Here is a 17,102-nt window from a genome sequence, read left to right as displayed (position 1 = left end):
CGTAATCACAGTAATTAAGGTATAAATCTATAAGTACACACACACACATATATATATATATATATATATAATTCTTCTTATAGGAGTGCACATATGTACACAAGTTCTCATGAATGTTTATTAAATGTTATATAAAATTAAATAATTAATATCGAATAATTTCTAATTAAGTTTCTAAATATAGATATATACCTATGAAATATAACTTACATATTGTTGGTTAATCTTGGAGAGGATAAAACTTGAATCCCACGTTTAATACAGGCAATTTTCTTTTTACAAAGTAAATAATTCACATTTATTAATTCAGACAATATTACTTGGTATCATTCAATTCCTTTACATTGTTGGTGCTAATAAAACAATTATTTTTACAATTTGCGCTTTGCATGCATTATAAATTACTACCTATATAAATATTATTAATATTTACATACAAGATAATCGCATGTTATAATAGTAACTTTATCAGGACTACTAGTACTAGCTAAGTCCTGAAAAAATTTTCACCACGTAAAAGTCTTTGCATTTTCAAAAAAATGTATTATTATATCAATAGTAAAAAGGATACCAAGTATCATTTTTTTTCCCCGTTTCTTTAGAGATAATCACATATGATTTTATATATATATATATATGCATAATTTATAAGTTGGCCCCTAAGTCAATCATTGTCATATACATGCCTAATACAAAAATAGTAGATTTAAATTATAGAAATTTGAATTATTTAAATAAGTGGTTTGAAATTTGATTCTTTGTGCATAAAAAAAAATCCTATTGGGAGAAATTTATTCTTTTATAAAACTCATAAAATAAATTAATGATATTATCAAGGAAAACATATTTTATTTTATTAATATATTTTTTTATCATGTGTATAAATAACCACATAAAAGCTTTATTATACCTCAACCATATATACATTGGGAAGAAGTCAAACATTCCACGTCCGGTACACACAAGTCAAAATCTATTAAAATATATCATCCACTACATAAAAAAAAAAAAAGTTTTTGAAGCGATTTTCAAAACCTATAAAAACAGTTATACCTCTCTCTATAGGATTAAATGTAGTTTTTTCATATATTTTTAAACCGCCTCATATAAAACCGGTTCTAGAGCCGCCGGTTTATAACAACCGTTGGATTAAACTTAACTACAGAAGGTTTTCAATAAACAAATATTTTCATTGATCATTTTAAAGACAATATTTTTACTAAAACCCTTACCACCATCCTAAGTATAACTTAGTACCATCTTTATCTACCTCTGTTACAATTATTTGAATGTATAATATTTAAGTACACCAAATATATATATATATATATATAGCACTATCTTCCAACTCCTAACCTTTAAACCTTTTTAATCCTTGAGCCATGAGTTCTCCCTAAGTAAATAAACAAAATAAAAAGAACTAAAATTGTAAGTAAAAGCCAAATAATGAACTATTAATTTCATACTTCCAACATTTTGGTGAGATTATTAGTTTCATCAAACCAGTTAAAAATTTCAAGTACAAAAAAATTATCAACACAGCATCTACTGCAACCAATGCAAATGAACCAAAAGTCTGACAATCCAGTGAGATGATGCGTTGAATCAGGATAATCAAAGGAACAAGCGCAAAAGAAAATAGCAATGCTAGATAAGAATCAAACCAAGTTAACAATCAGAATGTTCTGTCAGGTACACTATTAAAAACAGTGTTATTACAATGTTTTTTTGTGAAGAACTCAACCTTGTTATTATAGTAAAGAACATTGATATCATCAACTGAGATGTCAAGGTTCTTCACATACACCGTCTCACCCTGCACAAGAATACATTGTGTTATTACTAAGCAGCAGTGTACTTAACTGGAATATACTAATTAACAGCATAATTTAACTGGTTCTTTGGAAAGAGTATAATTCAAGATAGTGAACAGCAGTACTTAACTGGTCCTTTGGTAGAGAATAATTCAAAACATAATAAACAGCAGTACACTTGCCTAGTTCCTTGGGTAGAGAATAATTCGAACCATAGTAAACAGTAGTATACTTGCCTGGTTCTTCTTCAGTGGTTGATCTAGCTTCTTTCCAAACTGTAACTTCAATATCTTCTCACGTTCTGCTTTATTCTGAGCTGGTCTGACATATAAAATCTTTGACCCTGAACCTGAACAAACAGGGAGAAAAAAGCACAAGATTAATTTAAACAATCATAAGCCAGACACCAACAAAAAGATAATGAAACATACCAAGTTTTGAGCCGTTCATTGCTTCCATTGCAATCTTCGCATGTTCTGGCAACTCAAAGCTAACAAACCCAAACCCTTTAGACTTTCCAGTACTGTCTTTCATGACAATAGCATTGTTGACCTTGCCAAATTCAGAGAACTTGTCTTGAAGAAGTTCATCTGTGATATCAGAACTCAGAATATTCTTGATGTAGAGGGTTGAACATTTGAATTCCATAGCCAATGCTTCCCTCTCACTCTTCTCGAGGAATTTGGGCACATAACTGAAATATAAAAGAGGACTATATGAGACACTTTGTATGAACAAGCAACTGCATGGTAAAAAGAAAACACTATAACCCAATATAGATCAGTAAACATACACTAGATATTTCTATCAAAAGCACAAAGACAACATGCATACCAAAAAACCTTAATACACAATAAACACTAACCAACAAAGCAAGAAAGAAATTATGCATAACATGACCTATGATCATCTAAAATGAAATTCAGAGAAGAATAGTGGTTTCTAAGGAGATTTGGTTCAATCATAACTCAAACAAAGATCTAAAGAACCAAAAAGATAAAGATTGGAAGAAGTTAAGGAAAAACTCACAGTTTCTTGATCTCATCCTTGAGGTCCTTTCCGTTCAAACCTCTGATCGCTAACAAAGCGGCTTCCTCAGACTCCATCTGAACGAATCTGAACCCTTTGCTTATCCCCTTCTCATCCACAGAAACCTTGCATGAAACTACTGTCGAAGCACAAAAGAAAATAGCAATGCTAGATAAGAATTAAACCAAGAGAACAATCAGAGTGTTCTGTTAGATACACTATTAGAACAGTGTTATTACAATGTTTTTGTGAAGAACCTTGATATCTCAGTAGATGATATCAAGATTCTGTCAGGTACACTATTAGAACAGTGTCATTACAGTGTATGTGAAGAACCTTGATATCTCAGTTGATGATATCTCAGTTAAATTACAATGTTTTTGTCCTCAGTCTTGGTAATTTGCAAGAAAAACACTTTGATAGAGAGTAGCAGAAACACTGTTTCCAACATCCAATTCATTTCCTATCTGTTCCTTGATGATTTACTCCTAAACATGAACATTTTTTTGCAATCGAATTAAAGCACGACAAGTTACCAATCATGAATATATAATTGCTAAAGAGCAATAAGATTCTCAGAGAGAGCAGATGAAGATCAAAAACATTTTGATCAGAAACACTGCTTCCAAGTTGCAATTCATATAAAACTCTATAATCAAAAACATCATATGAATGAATATCCAAAAGCATAGAAACATGATACCTGCTGCATTGCTGGCAAAATCTCTGTTCTTGGCTACCAACCATAACAATCTGAGTTTTAGAATGAACTTCACAAAACTTATGCCTTCTGTGATAATCTCTACACTAGCTAAGATCAGACTTACAACCATCAACCAAGCAACAAGCAATATGGCCGGCATTATTAGGCGTTTGAGAACGCTTAGAAGAGGAGGTGGTGGCACTCGGGACAGCAAGAAAAGAGAAGATCATTAAAGAGTGGACAAGTTTAATTGGGTGTTTAACCATAATCAATCAATTAACAAGCATAATAAGGTCAGTAATTACATGAAAATATAATTAAGAAATTACAGGAAAAAAATTGTTGATTGATTTCTGAAGAGGAAAGAGAACCATGAAAACAAGGTTTGAATTAATAGCAGAAAATGTACCCAGATCTGAATTGATTGTGGGTTCCATAATTGATTGGTTAAGAGCAATTCTGTCCACCAACTTAGATGATCAATTTAATAAAATTCAAAGTGTTAATTAAGGAGTTTCCTCTCTCCTCTTTTGGATTTTGATCATTGGACACTAGTTAGTTAATATTTGGTTTCGTGGGGTCTTATAATTGAATGCAAATAGGGTAGAGGAATCATGAAGTTTCTGAATAGTTAAGAATTCAAAATGCTATTAATTGAATGCAAGTAGGATCATCCTTCTAAATAAATGAAGTTAACTCTTCATCATTCCTACCAAACATCATTAAACACAACAGACAGCAAACAACGGCAAACTAGTTTACTACTTACTACTACTATTACTATTAAAACTAGGCATTGGTATTGATATGACACTACCTCGGACATTCAAATTTTTGCAGTAATACAACATGCAAGGAAAACCAATCATTTTCTTTCTTTGTGAGAAGAAAGATAAAATAAATAAAAAATAGATTCACTGCATCAACACCAAGTAATCCAAATAGCATTGGGTTATGCTATGAAACATTCAATCTAAACAAACACAACAGAGAAAAATAAGAACTGTGATGTTGTTACAACCAATAAATAGCCACAAAAATCCCAGTTAAATGTCCTAAAACTAAAAGGGATCACATTTACATACAAAGAAATCTTATGAGAAGGAAACCAATTCATGAAAAAAATTTCAGTATAATTGGGATATAAATTGAAACTTAACAAGAAATTAGTCAAAAAAAACTCAAAGCAATGTCAAAAGAGAAGGAAAACAAATTCATGAAAAGATTAATCACAACAGAAAACCAGAAAAATTAGTCAGATCTTGCACAAAAGAATGACGGAGAAATTGAATGAAAGAATGAATCAATTGCTATCAATGAAGGGATCACCCAGGTTGTTAATCAAGAAATATTGCAGCTGACCCAGAACACCATAATCAAAGTCCAAATTATAGGGATAACCTGTTACCAAAAACAAAAAAAGTATAATCACAAAAAGGATTTCCCATTCAATTAATGGAATAAAAATTCTCTCTAGATACACAAGCACACAAATCATCAATGTAAAGCTGATTCTTATAGCTTCTAAACAAAAAGATTTCACATACCAAGATGGTGTTTGGTTCTCTCAATAAGGGACTTCCGATACCTCGCTAGAACACCGGCCATATAAGCGATCTTCTCGACATTAACCTCGTCTTTCCCATTATCAATCGTGAGACACATCGTATGTACATTCCTCCCAAGAACGATCTCTCTCTCCTACGGCCCCATTCGCCTCCGACTTTATCCCGCACAAGATCTCCTCCGGATCGAACTCCCGCGGCAACAGCTCCACCTCCTCGCCCAGATCCACCAAAGAACCATTCCCCAAGCTTTCAACCATTGCTACTCAGCTCTAACATCTCTAGAAGGAAAAAAGGAACTCGATTCAACATCAGGAAACAACTACGAGAAACAGGGATCTATTCATCTAAACGAGGCAAATTTGCGCCAAAAATTACCAGAAAATTGCGGATTACCGAGAGCGCCAAAGTGAAGGAGACGCATCCGCAGAGCTGAAGCTGAAGCTGAAGCTCGTCGGTGGAACTTCCGAGGGTTCAATCAAAGCTCGTCGGTGGGCCTCCAGCTCTCAAGATGGTTCGAGTGGGGGAGAGTGTGTGTGAGCGAGTGCTTTGTTTTTTTCTTTTTTGATTTAAAAGTAGAGGAATTATTTTAAACTGGCTGTATATGGGCCCAGTGATAAAAATTTTACCCGACTATTGAGGCGGTTTTTTAAAAACTCCTGCACAACCCCGTAGTGACATTAGAGGGGCCACGCCGCACGGGCCACTTTTGGGCCCGACTCAGCACGGAACCAACCAAGCAAAACCTGTAACCGGACTGTACTTGTAGCGGACTTTGATAAGAATGAAACCCAAAACCTCTTACTTACACCAAAAGGCTTCAACCAACTAAACTATATATTCTTGTGATCATAATCTTACCAAACATTATTAAAACAATTTTCATTCAACATCATAATCTTTTTATAAATATTATTCATTTCTATTATTAATATTATTCAAAATCGATAAGATTTATACCAAATTATTTATATAGAAAAATATTATCATACGAATCAAAATAATTTCAATGGTGTGCAACTATCTAAATGTTAATTTAAAACCATAATCCTTTCTACAATATTTTTATTGTTTTTTTAATGAAATCTTTATAATTTTGTGTATTTTTAAACATATTATTAACGTAAAATTATAATATTATCTAATGCATAGAGTAAAAAATAATTAATTAAAAATTTTGTTAAATTAATAAAACACTTTTTACTCCCATATAATTTAAAAAAAATCTTTTAATTATAAATTTCTATAAATCTTCGTGATAATAATATATTTTAATGAAAGAAAACTAAATTATAATAAAAAATGTTAAACAACGGTAAAAAAACATTATTATTTTATTTTAAAATTTATCATTTATATATTTAATTATTTTTTATAGAAAAATAAATTTCATATATAATAAAATTTCTTCAATTTCCACCCCTCATCCTTTTAATCAAATCTATAATTTTTATAGAGATTTAAATTTAATCCTATATTAATTAATGTTAGGTTTTTAAAATATTATCAAAACATTCAATAATAAGTATTTAATAAAAATAAATTAATAACAATAAAATTTTTTAATTATTGTGATTTATTTGAAATTATCCAAAATATTTATTGAATTTTAAAAAATTATATTTGATTAAAAAAATTAACAATGGTGGCCAATATGGGGTGGGGGTCAAGGGGGTGCTTTGAGCACCCCCTTGCCCAACCAACCAATACTATATATATGTGTATGTTTGTTTATATATATATGTGTGTGTATATATGTGTGTGTGTGTTTATATATATATATATATATATGTGTGTATTGGATGGAGTTGTAACTTGGAAGCACCCCTCTCTTCTCACTCACTCTTTTGAGGTATTTTATAAATTGGTTGATGTAAAAAAAAATTATTGTTTAGCCTTCATTTATTACAAATTAGTTTATATAAAATAAAAATTAGAAAAAAATTACAAACATTTATTGGTTAAACTAGTGATTTTTATTAATTAGGATATAACATATATATATATATATTTATAAAATATTTATAAAAAAATTATTGTTTGGCCCTTTAATTTTTTATTTTGTTTTTCATAAAAAAATTATAAATGTATTTTTTTTTGTAACAATTGGATCGGCCAAACTACAATAAATATGTCATTCAACTAATCTAATTATATTTTTTTAATTAAAATAATTTAAAAAAATATATAATTTTTTATATGAGCACCCCTTTATTTTGTTTCTGGTTCCGCCGCTGCATGCACCACCCGTCTAACCAATCCACCAATGAATTTTGATATGATAAAAATGCTTTACTAAAAAGATATATATATAAAAAGTGTTACACTAATGTTATTTAGTCCCATATGGGCTAGCTCCAAGGAAAAGGCATAACAATTACCTATAAAATCAGTCATACCCCACTTAATTTATAGTATTTTTATATTATATTTAAAATTATTTTTATAAATTAATAAATTTATTCAAAATCTATTTAAAAAACTTTATAAAACCCGGTGGGCCGCCCCATGAACCGACGGTTTTGGTCTAGTGCGTCTGTTTTGCAGTGTCTTGAATCGGATCTGGCTCACCCAATGATTACGGTAGGCCTTAGGCCGACTCGGACCCGTCGGATTAGACCGATTAATCAGCCAGTGCCCATTTTCGACATATCTTTGATTTATTTTTATGACACCAATAGCCTCTTGACTTACTGGTATCATGTCCTTTATGTAAGCTTTTTGCACGTCTTTCACTATTAATTTTAAAATGATATTTCTTATTGCCTCATATCAAATAAAAAGATTAAAAAAAATTTGCCAAGCATGCTGATTACACTTCTATGATTCAGGTCATGTTTCATTTGAAAATTCTAAGGGATCTCAAGGCCGTGTAAAAAAAAACTTTGTAGTATTTTAATAATTTAAACATTTATTCAAATTATCCGCCATTAATTAGTTAATTTATTAATCATCTGTTTCAATAAAAATTTATCAGTGCATGATGTTTTTTCTTCTGTACTGCTGTTTCTGTGTTATTTTTAAATTATAATTTATTTATTTTAATAAAAACAAGTACATCATGTTTTTTTTTTTTTATAAAAGTAGATAAATCATAAATTTATTTTAAAAAAAACAATAGTACAAAAGTAAAACAGGGTACAATAGAAAAGTTAACTCTGGTGTGAGGTGAGGGCCCTAAGGGAGGAAGAAGAAGACGAGACAGTTTTTGCCATATTTTTGCCATATCAAGAAAACAAAAGAATTAATAATTAAGTCTTATCAGTTTATTCTCTCTATATATCTAACCCCAGCCTTCAAGTTGACAAGTACCGTAATTAATTAATTAATTAATTAAGGGGAAAAAAAGCCACACTCTAATAAAGTCCAAACGTCCCCCAAAACCAATAATTAGACAAAGCCGTAATGCCGTAAAAGTATTGACTTTTAAACCCAAGACTAACACACATTCTCATTTCCCACTCACTATATAAACCCCACGTATGATAACCAACAACACACAACAAGAAAGTAAGAAACCAAAGAAGAAGAAGAAGAAGAAGAAGGTGTCTCTTGTATCTAATATACTCATCTTTTTCTTGATCTCCTTTGTCATGATTCACTCATCCAACGCCAGTGCCGTTCAAGACTTCTGCGTCGCAGACTTGGCCTTGCCGGAAAGCCCGGCCGGCTATTCCTGCAAGAGTGTCTCTAAAGTCACCGTAAACGACTTCATTAAGTCCCAGTTCCTTACAACCAACACTGCTATCCCTTCTTTCAACCTCTCCATTTCACTAGCCTCTGCTACCGAGTTCCCTGCTGTAAATGGGCTTCATATTTCAGCCTTATATGGTGAGCTCGGTGCTGGTGGTTTAGTGCCTGCTCACATTCACCCAGGAGGCAATGAGTTCTCTGTTGTCACTCAGGGAACAATATTGTGTGGATTTGTATCATCAGATAATAATAAGGCTTACTTCAAAACTTTGCAGGCTGCTGGTGATGCAATTGTTTTTCCTCAAGGTTTGGTGCACTTCCAGATGAATGTTGGGAGAACCCCGGCGAAATTTATTTCTAGCTTCAGTAGTGCCAACCCTAGGATTGTTTTCATTGCATCTGCACTGTTTGGCAATAACTTGCCTACGGATACTGTGAAGAAGGTGACTTTTCTTGATGATGCTGCGGTGAAGAAGCTCAAGGCAATGTTTGGAGGGACTAACTAATTAATGAAGCTCTCCGGAGCTGAACTCATTTCATGGTTTGTCTAGCTATTATGGTCATATATGTAATAAGTGCATGCAACCATGCATGCATGCTATGTATTGTCTAACTGCACTGCACATCATGTCTGATGAACGTGTGTGTGTGTGTGTGTGTGTGTGGGGGGGGGGCATATATAAATTAAGGGCCATTTTCAAAGTCTTCATGTTGGATATATCTCTCTCTATATATATTATTTTTATATCTACGTATGTATGTACTTTCAAGATCTTTTTGACTACGAACTCAACAACAAAAAGCGAAAGAAGCTTTTAAGTTAAAAAAACTAAACATTGTTTTTTTATCTTTTGTTCTATTTTATGCCTAATGCAATAAGCCATAATCAGGCTAATTATATATAAAAATGGTTAAAAAGTAATTAGATTAGTGTGGGCCAGCTCTAGTTTTTCTGATAAAAATAGACGAGATCTAGTTAAGATGTCACTTTTCAATTATAAAGTGTGCCCGGTATTCCCATGTAAATATGTACATGGTATCTTCAATCTAGAGTAATTGCATAAAAAAAAAAATGAAATATAACCCCGTTTGTTGATGTTGAGAAATGAAAATTAAATTATATTTTGAGATGTTTATTTTTCTAATTTTTTTATATTAAGTTTGTAGAAAATGGAATAGTTGGAATTCAAATCACTTCTGGATTCATCCCAAATAAAAAATAATTTTGCATACGATGGTTTGCGAATCTCTATAGATATATTTATATATATTCATTTGTGTACTTAAGTTTGAAATGATCAACCATATAAACCTTATCACTGCCCATGTAAATTAATTTGCCTGTTTAATATTTTAAAAATTATTTAATTATATATACATATATTTTATATTTGTACGTTGCCGGAAGCAGCCAAACCAAACATATTAAATATTTTTTTAATTAGTTGAATCATGCTCTTTTCTTTTTCAATTTTCAACACGCAACATGTTCCCAATGTTTATAGTCAAAATTATCAAATTGGGTTTCTGATTCACAGCTCATACGTTCCCATCATGATGTACCTTTATGATCCCTTTGATCCCCATATATCTTGACTTTATGAAATTTTCCGCTTTACACTAATACACTAATAATTTAAAATGTGCATAACCTACGTAAAATTCAAATACAAATTTGTACGTATACATTTAATGCACATGCAAAGCCCCAACCTGATTCTTGCGCTCTACTTTCCTTTTTAATCATATAACCCAATAATTAGAACAAATTAAATTTGGTGATGCTCTCTATAATGCTGTGAGTTATTTTTTTTCTAACTCTGTTCTTCCTAATTCTTGGGGTCGAACATACATTACTCTTATTCCTAAAAAGCCTAATCCGAAATTTGTTTCAGACTATCGGCCTATATCCTTATGTAATGTTTGCTACAAAATTATTTCAAAAATCTTAGCCAATCGTCTTAAGAATGTGCTTCTCAAAATCATTGGTCGAGAACAATGTGGCTTTGTTTCTAATCGCAGTCCCTTGGATAATATAATTGCCTTACAGGAAGTGGCTCACTCGATGGATCGAGAGGTTAATTACCCCCATAGGATGTTAGTCAAACTTGACATTGAAAAGGCTTATGATACGCTGAGCTGGAATGCAATTCTTGCCACCCTAGAGCGGATGAACTTTCCTAGTCGCTGGATCACTTGGATTCGTGTCTGTATTAGCTCTGTTTCACTTTCTCTGATTATCAACAAACAACCCTCTCCCTGGATTAAATCGACTAGAGGTATACGGCAGGGGGACCCTCTTTCTTCCTATCTGTTTATTATTGTAGCTCAAAACTTAACTGCCCTGCTCAATTTTGCAATGAGACAAGGATTGATTCCTGGCTTTAATTCTGCTCTTCACAACAACTTCAACCACCTCATGTATGCGGACGATTTGATTTTGGTTACTCATGCCACTAGGAAGTCTGCTAGGTTCATTAACCTGTGTTTTTCTATCTATGAGCAGCTCACTGGACAAAAAACCAATAAATCTAAGTCTGATGTGTTCTTCCCTTCTAGGTTTAATTTCAAACTTAAGAGAAGCATCTGTGATATTCTTGGTCTTAAGGCTGGATCATTTCCTTTTACTTATCTTGGCATTTCTATAACCCCTAAACGTTTAAATGTCCCTCAGTTTGCTAGCATGATAGATAAAGTTGAAAAAATCATTTCTTTTTGGAATCAGTCTACTATCTCCATGGTTGGCAAAACAATTTTGATTAACTCTGTATTGATGTCTACACCCGTTTATTATTTATCGGTTTATTCTGTCCCTGACATGATTCTAGATAAAATTACTAAAGTTGCTAGATCGTTCTTCTGGTCGAAGGGTGGCAATCGAAAAGGCATGAGCTCGGTTAGCTGGACAAATATTACACTTAATCACTCTGAGGGGGGGTCTCTCGATCCGCAACCTTCGTGTTGCTAAGACTTCCTTAATGGCCAAAAATGTTCTCAGATACCTTAACCATCACAATGCCATCTGGGTTGATGTTCTCATTCACAAATATGGTAATGTTAATTATTGGACTGATTCCATTCCAGCCAATTGCTCTTGGTTTTTTAGATGCATGTGGCATAATGCAAATCTTATCAAAACGCAACTCTGGCTTTATCATTTCAATCCAAATCTTACTAATATTTTATTGCATCCCTGGTATTTTGAAATTCCTCTGGCATTTAAACCCACCTTTCTCAATACGGATTTTAATATGGATTTGCTGTCTTGTTCGGATTTTATTCTTGATAATAACTGTTGGAACTTCAGCTTACTGCATGATGTATTTGGTGAACATATTAACTTGGATTATATTTTCTCGGATAGGCTAAGCAGATGTAATGCTCATTCTTTGGGTTTGGTACCCTAAAAACTTCGAAACACAAATTATCTTCTTCCGTTTATGCTCACTACAATAGATCTGCTTTGCTTCTCTTGATCCTTGAGGGTGGTTGGGATAATATCTGGCGTCTTAAAACTGCTCCTAGAACCAAGCATTTTCTCTGGATGCTTTTTCATAATGGCCTTAAAACATTTGATTATCTTTATAGGTTAAATCTTGGTCCTCCAACCTTTTGCAAGTTTTGTAACATTGATTTTGAAACTACTGAGCACCTTTTTAACTCCTGTTTTAAAGTTCATGCTCTTTGGTGTGTGGTTGGTGATCAAATTGGTAAGAGCATCCATTTCACTCATGGATTCACCTCTGGCAAATGGCTCTGTCCATCTAATTCTGAGTATGATGCATATGGATAATCAATCATTGCTACTGTCTGTTGGCTCCTGTGGAAGGCCAGATGCAACCTTGTATTTAGAAATGAGGATCCAGATTTTCAGCACATTCCCATGAGAGCCATTCATCTTGTCAGGGAGTATTCTTCTGCTTATCCTTCTCAATTTGGTAAACATCTTATTTTGAATAATTTTAATGCTTCTGACTCTCCGTTTCTGTTTGTTAGCACTGTCAGCTCACGGGATGATGTGATGTTTGGGACAGGATTCTATGTTACTGATTTTAACTCTCATTTTGTGTGCGCCGGATGCTGTATTAACCATGCTGATTCGGTTCTTGAAGCTGAGGCAGTTACTTTTGTTACGGCGCTAGGGAGCTTGTTTGCCTCGGATATTCAAATTAAATCGATTTTCATTGCTAGCTCTAATTTGTATAACATCATTCTTGATAGGCAATCCAATCAGGTGTGGTGGCTCAACCCATTGGTGAACAACATTTCAGATTATTTTCTGGAGCTTGGCCAACCAACCATTCATCTTATTCCTGACTCTTGGCTGGCAGCTGCGGCTAGTCTTGCTCTCCTTGGTGTCAAGTATCATGACCTTACCCTTTTCCATCATGGCAAGGAGCTTCCTTATTGGATTATGAAGCAATTTACAAGATCTGGGATCATTCTGTAATTTGAATTTGCTTTGTATTTGTTTCGTAGATGTATTTTTTCTTTTTGTTCTGTCTTTGTTTGTTTAGCCCGTGGGCTTAGTTTGTATTTGAACTCTTTGTATTCTCTGTTTTTATCAATAAAATAGCTCAACGAGCTCTCTTTCCCATTAGAACAGTAAGAGCTAATCACATCTCAGGAATTTAAGGAATTACTATATATAGACCCCATGCACTAATGAAAAAAATCAACATGTTAGCCATCACCCCCTTCTTCACTTCCGTTCGCATCTACTCCTCAAATGCCGCTAGGTGTCCAACTCCAAGAGTACTTTAATTTTGCATTGCGGATCTCTCCTTGCAAGGAACAATCTAATTAGGAGTTCAAAAGATTTTCATTAATTAACTCGATGAGGCATTCATGCACCAAATTATTGAATATGTATCACATGTATTAATTAATGTTTCATGTTTAACAAATAATTATGCATACTTGATTCATGGTAATTAAGCATGAATAAGTCTTCTTTTCTTGTTTTGTTCATGTTTGTTTTTCCTATCTTTTGGTTTCAATAAAACTGTGATTTACCCGCTTTATTCAAAAAACAAAGCATGAATAAATCATATTTACTTCATAAGTACTTATATGGAATGCTAAAAGTTATTATCATCGGTCCTTTCTTACCTGAAAAAAGATAAAGAATTAGGGAAGGTTATAGAAATGGATTGATGGCAATATATAAGTCACTTGCATTCTTTTTCTTTATCTAATAGTAAGATCCACGACTTTTATGTCATGTTAAAATAGTTGGCAGGTCCAAATAAACTAATTGACAAGCTAGGGAAAAAAAAACAATAAACATGGAAGAGCAACAATTATACATTAATTGTCTTTCTCATTTTATCACGCTTTTAAAAGAGCTTACATTACTGACTCTGCCAATCTTCACCAGAAAACTTGCTTAAAATTAAATTGTAGAATGTGAATGAAATTGTTTCCTTAGAATCCAAGCAATAAGCTTTAACTTGCAAGTTCTCAACATCCAGATTTAGACTTGTAACCTTCAACGCTAATCCACATTCTTTTATAAACAACATTGCAAACAATTACTTATCATGTGTATGTATGTGAGAGAGACATAGATCACAAACATGTCACAATTATTCATTCTCTTCTTCTTCATTCTCTTCATGATCTCCTTCTCCAAAGCTGATCCACTTCAAGACTTCTGCGTCGCAGACCTCAGCCTCCCCCAAAGCCCGGCAGGATATTCTTGCAAGAGTGTCTCCGAAGTGACTGTCGATGACTTTGTTTTCACTGGCTTCCGCAACCCTGGCAACACGTCAAATACAAACATGATTTCAGTGACACAAGCTTTTGTTGCTCAGTGGCCGGCTCTGAACGGCCTTGGTGTCTCAGCAGGGTACGTTGAGATTGCTCCAGGTGGTCGATCTCCAATACACAGTCACCCCGGCGGCACCGAGCTTATCGTCCTCATTGAGGGGACAATCCTAGCTGGCTTCATTTCATCATCAAACAAAGTTTATATGAAAAAATTGGAAGCCCATGACGCACTGATCTTTCCTCAAGGTTTGCTGCACTTTCAGGTGAACGCCGGGAGTGTTAAGGCAAAAGGCCATTGTGAGCTTCAGTAGCTCTAACCCTGGACTGCAAATGACCCCATTAGCGTTGTTTGGGAATGACTTGCCATCTGAGATATTGGAGAAGGTGAGCTCTATTGATGTTGCTGAGGTGAAGAAGCTCAAGGCCATGTTTGGAGGAACAAACTAATTGAACTTGGTACTTGCTGTGTGTGTTTATTATACGTGAGCGAGTGACAAATGTGCATGCATGATGCATGGTGAGAGTGTATCATGCAAATGAGACAACCATATATATCTCAATAAATTCTTCTTCTTATCGATCGGATTCCAAATGCATGTAAAGCAGTAATGCATGATATTGCTAATGTACGTTGTACGTTAACTAACTTGCATGCTAGCTAGCTATCTAGCTATCTAGTTGTGCAATTGTTTATCAAGTGTGGAACTACAATTATCATATATATGAATGTTGGGAGTTCATTGGAAGATAATGGAACAGATAATTATCTCAAGTAGTACTTGTTGAGGTTCAAAGCAAGGTCCCATTTTTTGGGTGGATATAATAATTAGCTTGACATTTATACTTGATAGTAATTAAGGTGGACCTTCAATATCAAATTTTGGTTTATTCATAGTGAATGAGAAGGCAGCTAGCTAGAGAGACGTACGTACGTACATATGTTTATAAACCTTGATTAAGAAATAATCCATTGGAATATATAATCTTAATTTCACTTGGCTCCTTTAAATAATAATTAGTTTCTGAATTATATTCACATGTCTATTTTCAAGTATTTTATCATTTTCATAAATTGACTGGTTAACCGATGCGAGACAAAACACATTAATTGCCTATCAAATTTGATGATAATACTTTAATAAAAATTATATTTAATATTTTCATAAATAAATATCACCTCATTATCACGTCATTTACAAAAGTAAAATTTTTAAGCTCACATGAAAAAAATGTGCCTTATCTTGTAAGAGTTTTTTACTTTTTTTTTTTTTAATGCATCATTTTTTAGAAAAAAAAGGGTTAACTTTGACCATAAGGTGGGCTTTAATTTCTTTAAAGTTTTTGGAAAATATTTAATTTTTCTAAAATAACATGGTGAGGACTCCAAATGTGGGTGTTATATTATTTTCTAAATTTTTAAAATTTAATGGCAGTATGATATGACCCCATATATTGGTGCATTATTATTTTATTTATTTATTTATTTTGGTGATGGGATAGACAAGCTATAAGCCTTGAAATATATAGTTAACTGTTCTCATTGAAATGGCGGGAGAGACGTCAATGGCGCCAAGTAAATGGAGAGAAGATTTAAACACAACTCATGTGCAAGGAGGTCGTTTGGTGGGTCAGCGAAGAATTTAAAAGCCGATTCAGCTGCTGCGATTGGGCGTAGGAGTATGAGAGAGAGGAAGGCCAATAGTGGTTGGGCGGAGTTCGTTATGGATGCCACGCTAGCCAATCAAGGAGCAGCGAAGGGTACGACTAACTAGAAGTTGGTTATGCTGAGCTGGAAGTTGATTATGCTGAGCTGGCGATCATATAAAAAACAAGAGGATTGAAGGAACAAGACAGGGTGTGGAGAAGAGGTTATAGACTTGGATCTGAGAAGCAGGGAAGCTCTGGTGATCAGAGCCAGGAGGAAGGCTTCCTTCTATTTTATCTTTTTGCATTCCTATTGTTTGAATAGGATTGATCGATTTGGTAGATTCTTAGTTGAAGAACAGTAATTCTGTTTCAATGTTGCTGGAATTGTTTGTTGATGAAGAACTTGCTTGATCTGAGGAATTCCTTGGAGTGATTTGGATTTCCAATTAGATCTGAAGCTTAATTTTAGATAGATCTCTCATTTCAATAGTGAATGAATGCAATATGTGAAAGTTCTTATTGAAATCTGAATTTCATTGAATTGTTGAGTTCATTGATTGCTAATTCAGTGGAAAGATTGGTTCATTCATTACATTAGCCGGCAATAAGCATCCTAGTCCATGAAGAGTTGTTCATGGGTTTTTAAATATTCCACGCGCCCACAAAGATTTGATCCCCTGTCGTTAGTGTATTATTATTATTATTATTATTATTATTATTATTCTGAAATAATAAATAATAAAAAAAAAACATTCAAATGAAGTACAAACTAATGTCATCTCAATTTCTCTCTCTTGTTCTCTGGTTGTTTTTTTTTTAAAGATAGATAAACCACTTTAAATTAGTTAATAAAAAATACTAGATGTGGTAGAAGGATAC

The 17,102-nt window shown here is 33.3% G+C and overlaps 2 protein-coding genes and 1 pseudogene across 2 annotated transcripts; 2 read left to right on the top strand and 1 right to left on the bottom strand.

Moving 5' to 3' along the window:
* Positions 1-664: 664 nt before the first annotated feature.
* LOC120253693 (polyadenylate-binding protein 2-like) lies at positions 665-5,652 on the bottom strand. The gene is made up of 9 exons (XM_039261969.1): positions 5,490-5,652; positions 5,094-5,392; positions 4,876-4,947; positions 2,844-2,982; positions 2,246-2,508; positions 2,051-2,163; positions 1,720-1,816; positions 1,524-1,647; positions 665-686 (listed from the first exon to the last, which is right to left on the bottom strand). Exons 2-9 carry the CDS (start codon positions 5,209-5,211, stop codon positions 665-667), a joined length of 948 nt encoding a protein of 315 aa, XP_039117903.1. The 5' UTR covers positions 5,212-5,392; positions 5,490-5,652.
* Positions 5,653-8,593: 2,941 nt separating this feature from the next.
* LOC120253692 (auxin-binding protein ABP19a-like) lies at positions 8,594-9,310 on the top strand. The gene has a single exon (XM_039261968.1). It carries the CDS (start codon positions 8,594-8,596, stop codon positions 9,308-9,310), a length of 717 nt encoding a protein of 238 aa, XP_039117902.1.
* A 5,046-nt stretch (positions 9,311-14,356) lies between these two features.
* On the top strand, positions 14,357-15,154 carry LOC120253695 (annotated as a pseudogene).
* Positions 15,155-17,102: the final 1,948 nt, after the last annotated feature.

This window comes from Dioscorea cayenensis, unplaced genomic scaffold (genome assembly GCF_009730915.1).
Source record: "Dioscorea cayenensis subsp. rotundata cultivar TDr96_F1 unplaced genomic scaffold, TDr96_F1_v2_PseudoChromosome.rev07_lg8_w22 25.fasta BLBR01000167.1, whole genome shotgun sequence".
In the NCBI taxonomy this organism is placed as follows: Eukaryota; Viridiplantae; Streptophyta; class Magnoliopsida; order Dioscoreales; family Dioscoreaceae; genus Dioscorea; species Dioscorea cayenensis.
This window is presented reverse-complemented; position numbering and strand designations above follow the sequence as displayed.

Bases quoted from the DNA above. Each gene is read 5' to 3' on its own strand.
- LOC120253693 (XM_039261969.1), bottom strand. From the start codon at position 5,211: ATGTGTCTCACGATTGATAATGGGAAAGACGAGGTTAATGTCGAGAAG. The intron at 2,983-4,875 runs GTGATCCCTTCA...GTGCTTCGACAG, and splicing joins TTTCTTGATTAACAACCTGG to TAGTTTCATGCAAGGTTTCT. The intron at 1,817-2,050 runs GCAAGTATACTA...ATTCTTGTGCAG, and splicing joins AACCACTGAAGAAGAACCAG to GGTGAGACGGTGTATGTGAA.
- LOC120253692 (XM_039261968.1), top strand. From the start codon at position 8,594: ATGATAACCAACAACACACAACAAGAAAGTAAGAAACCAAAGAAGAAG.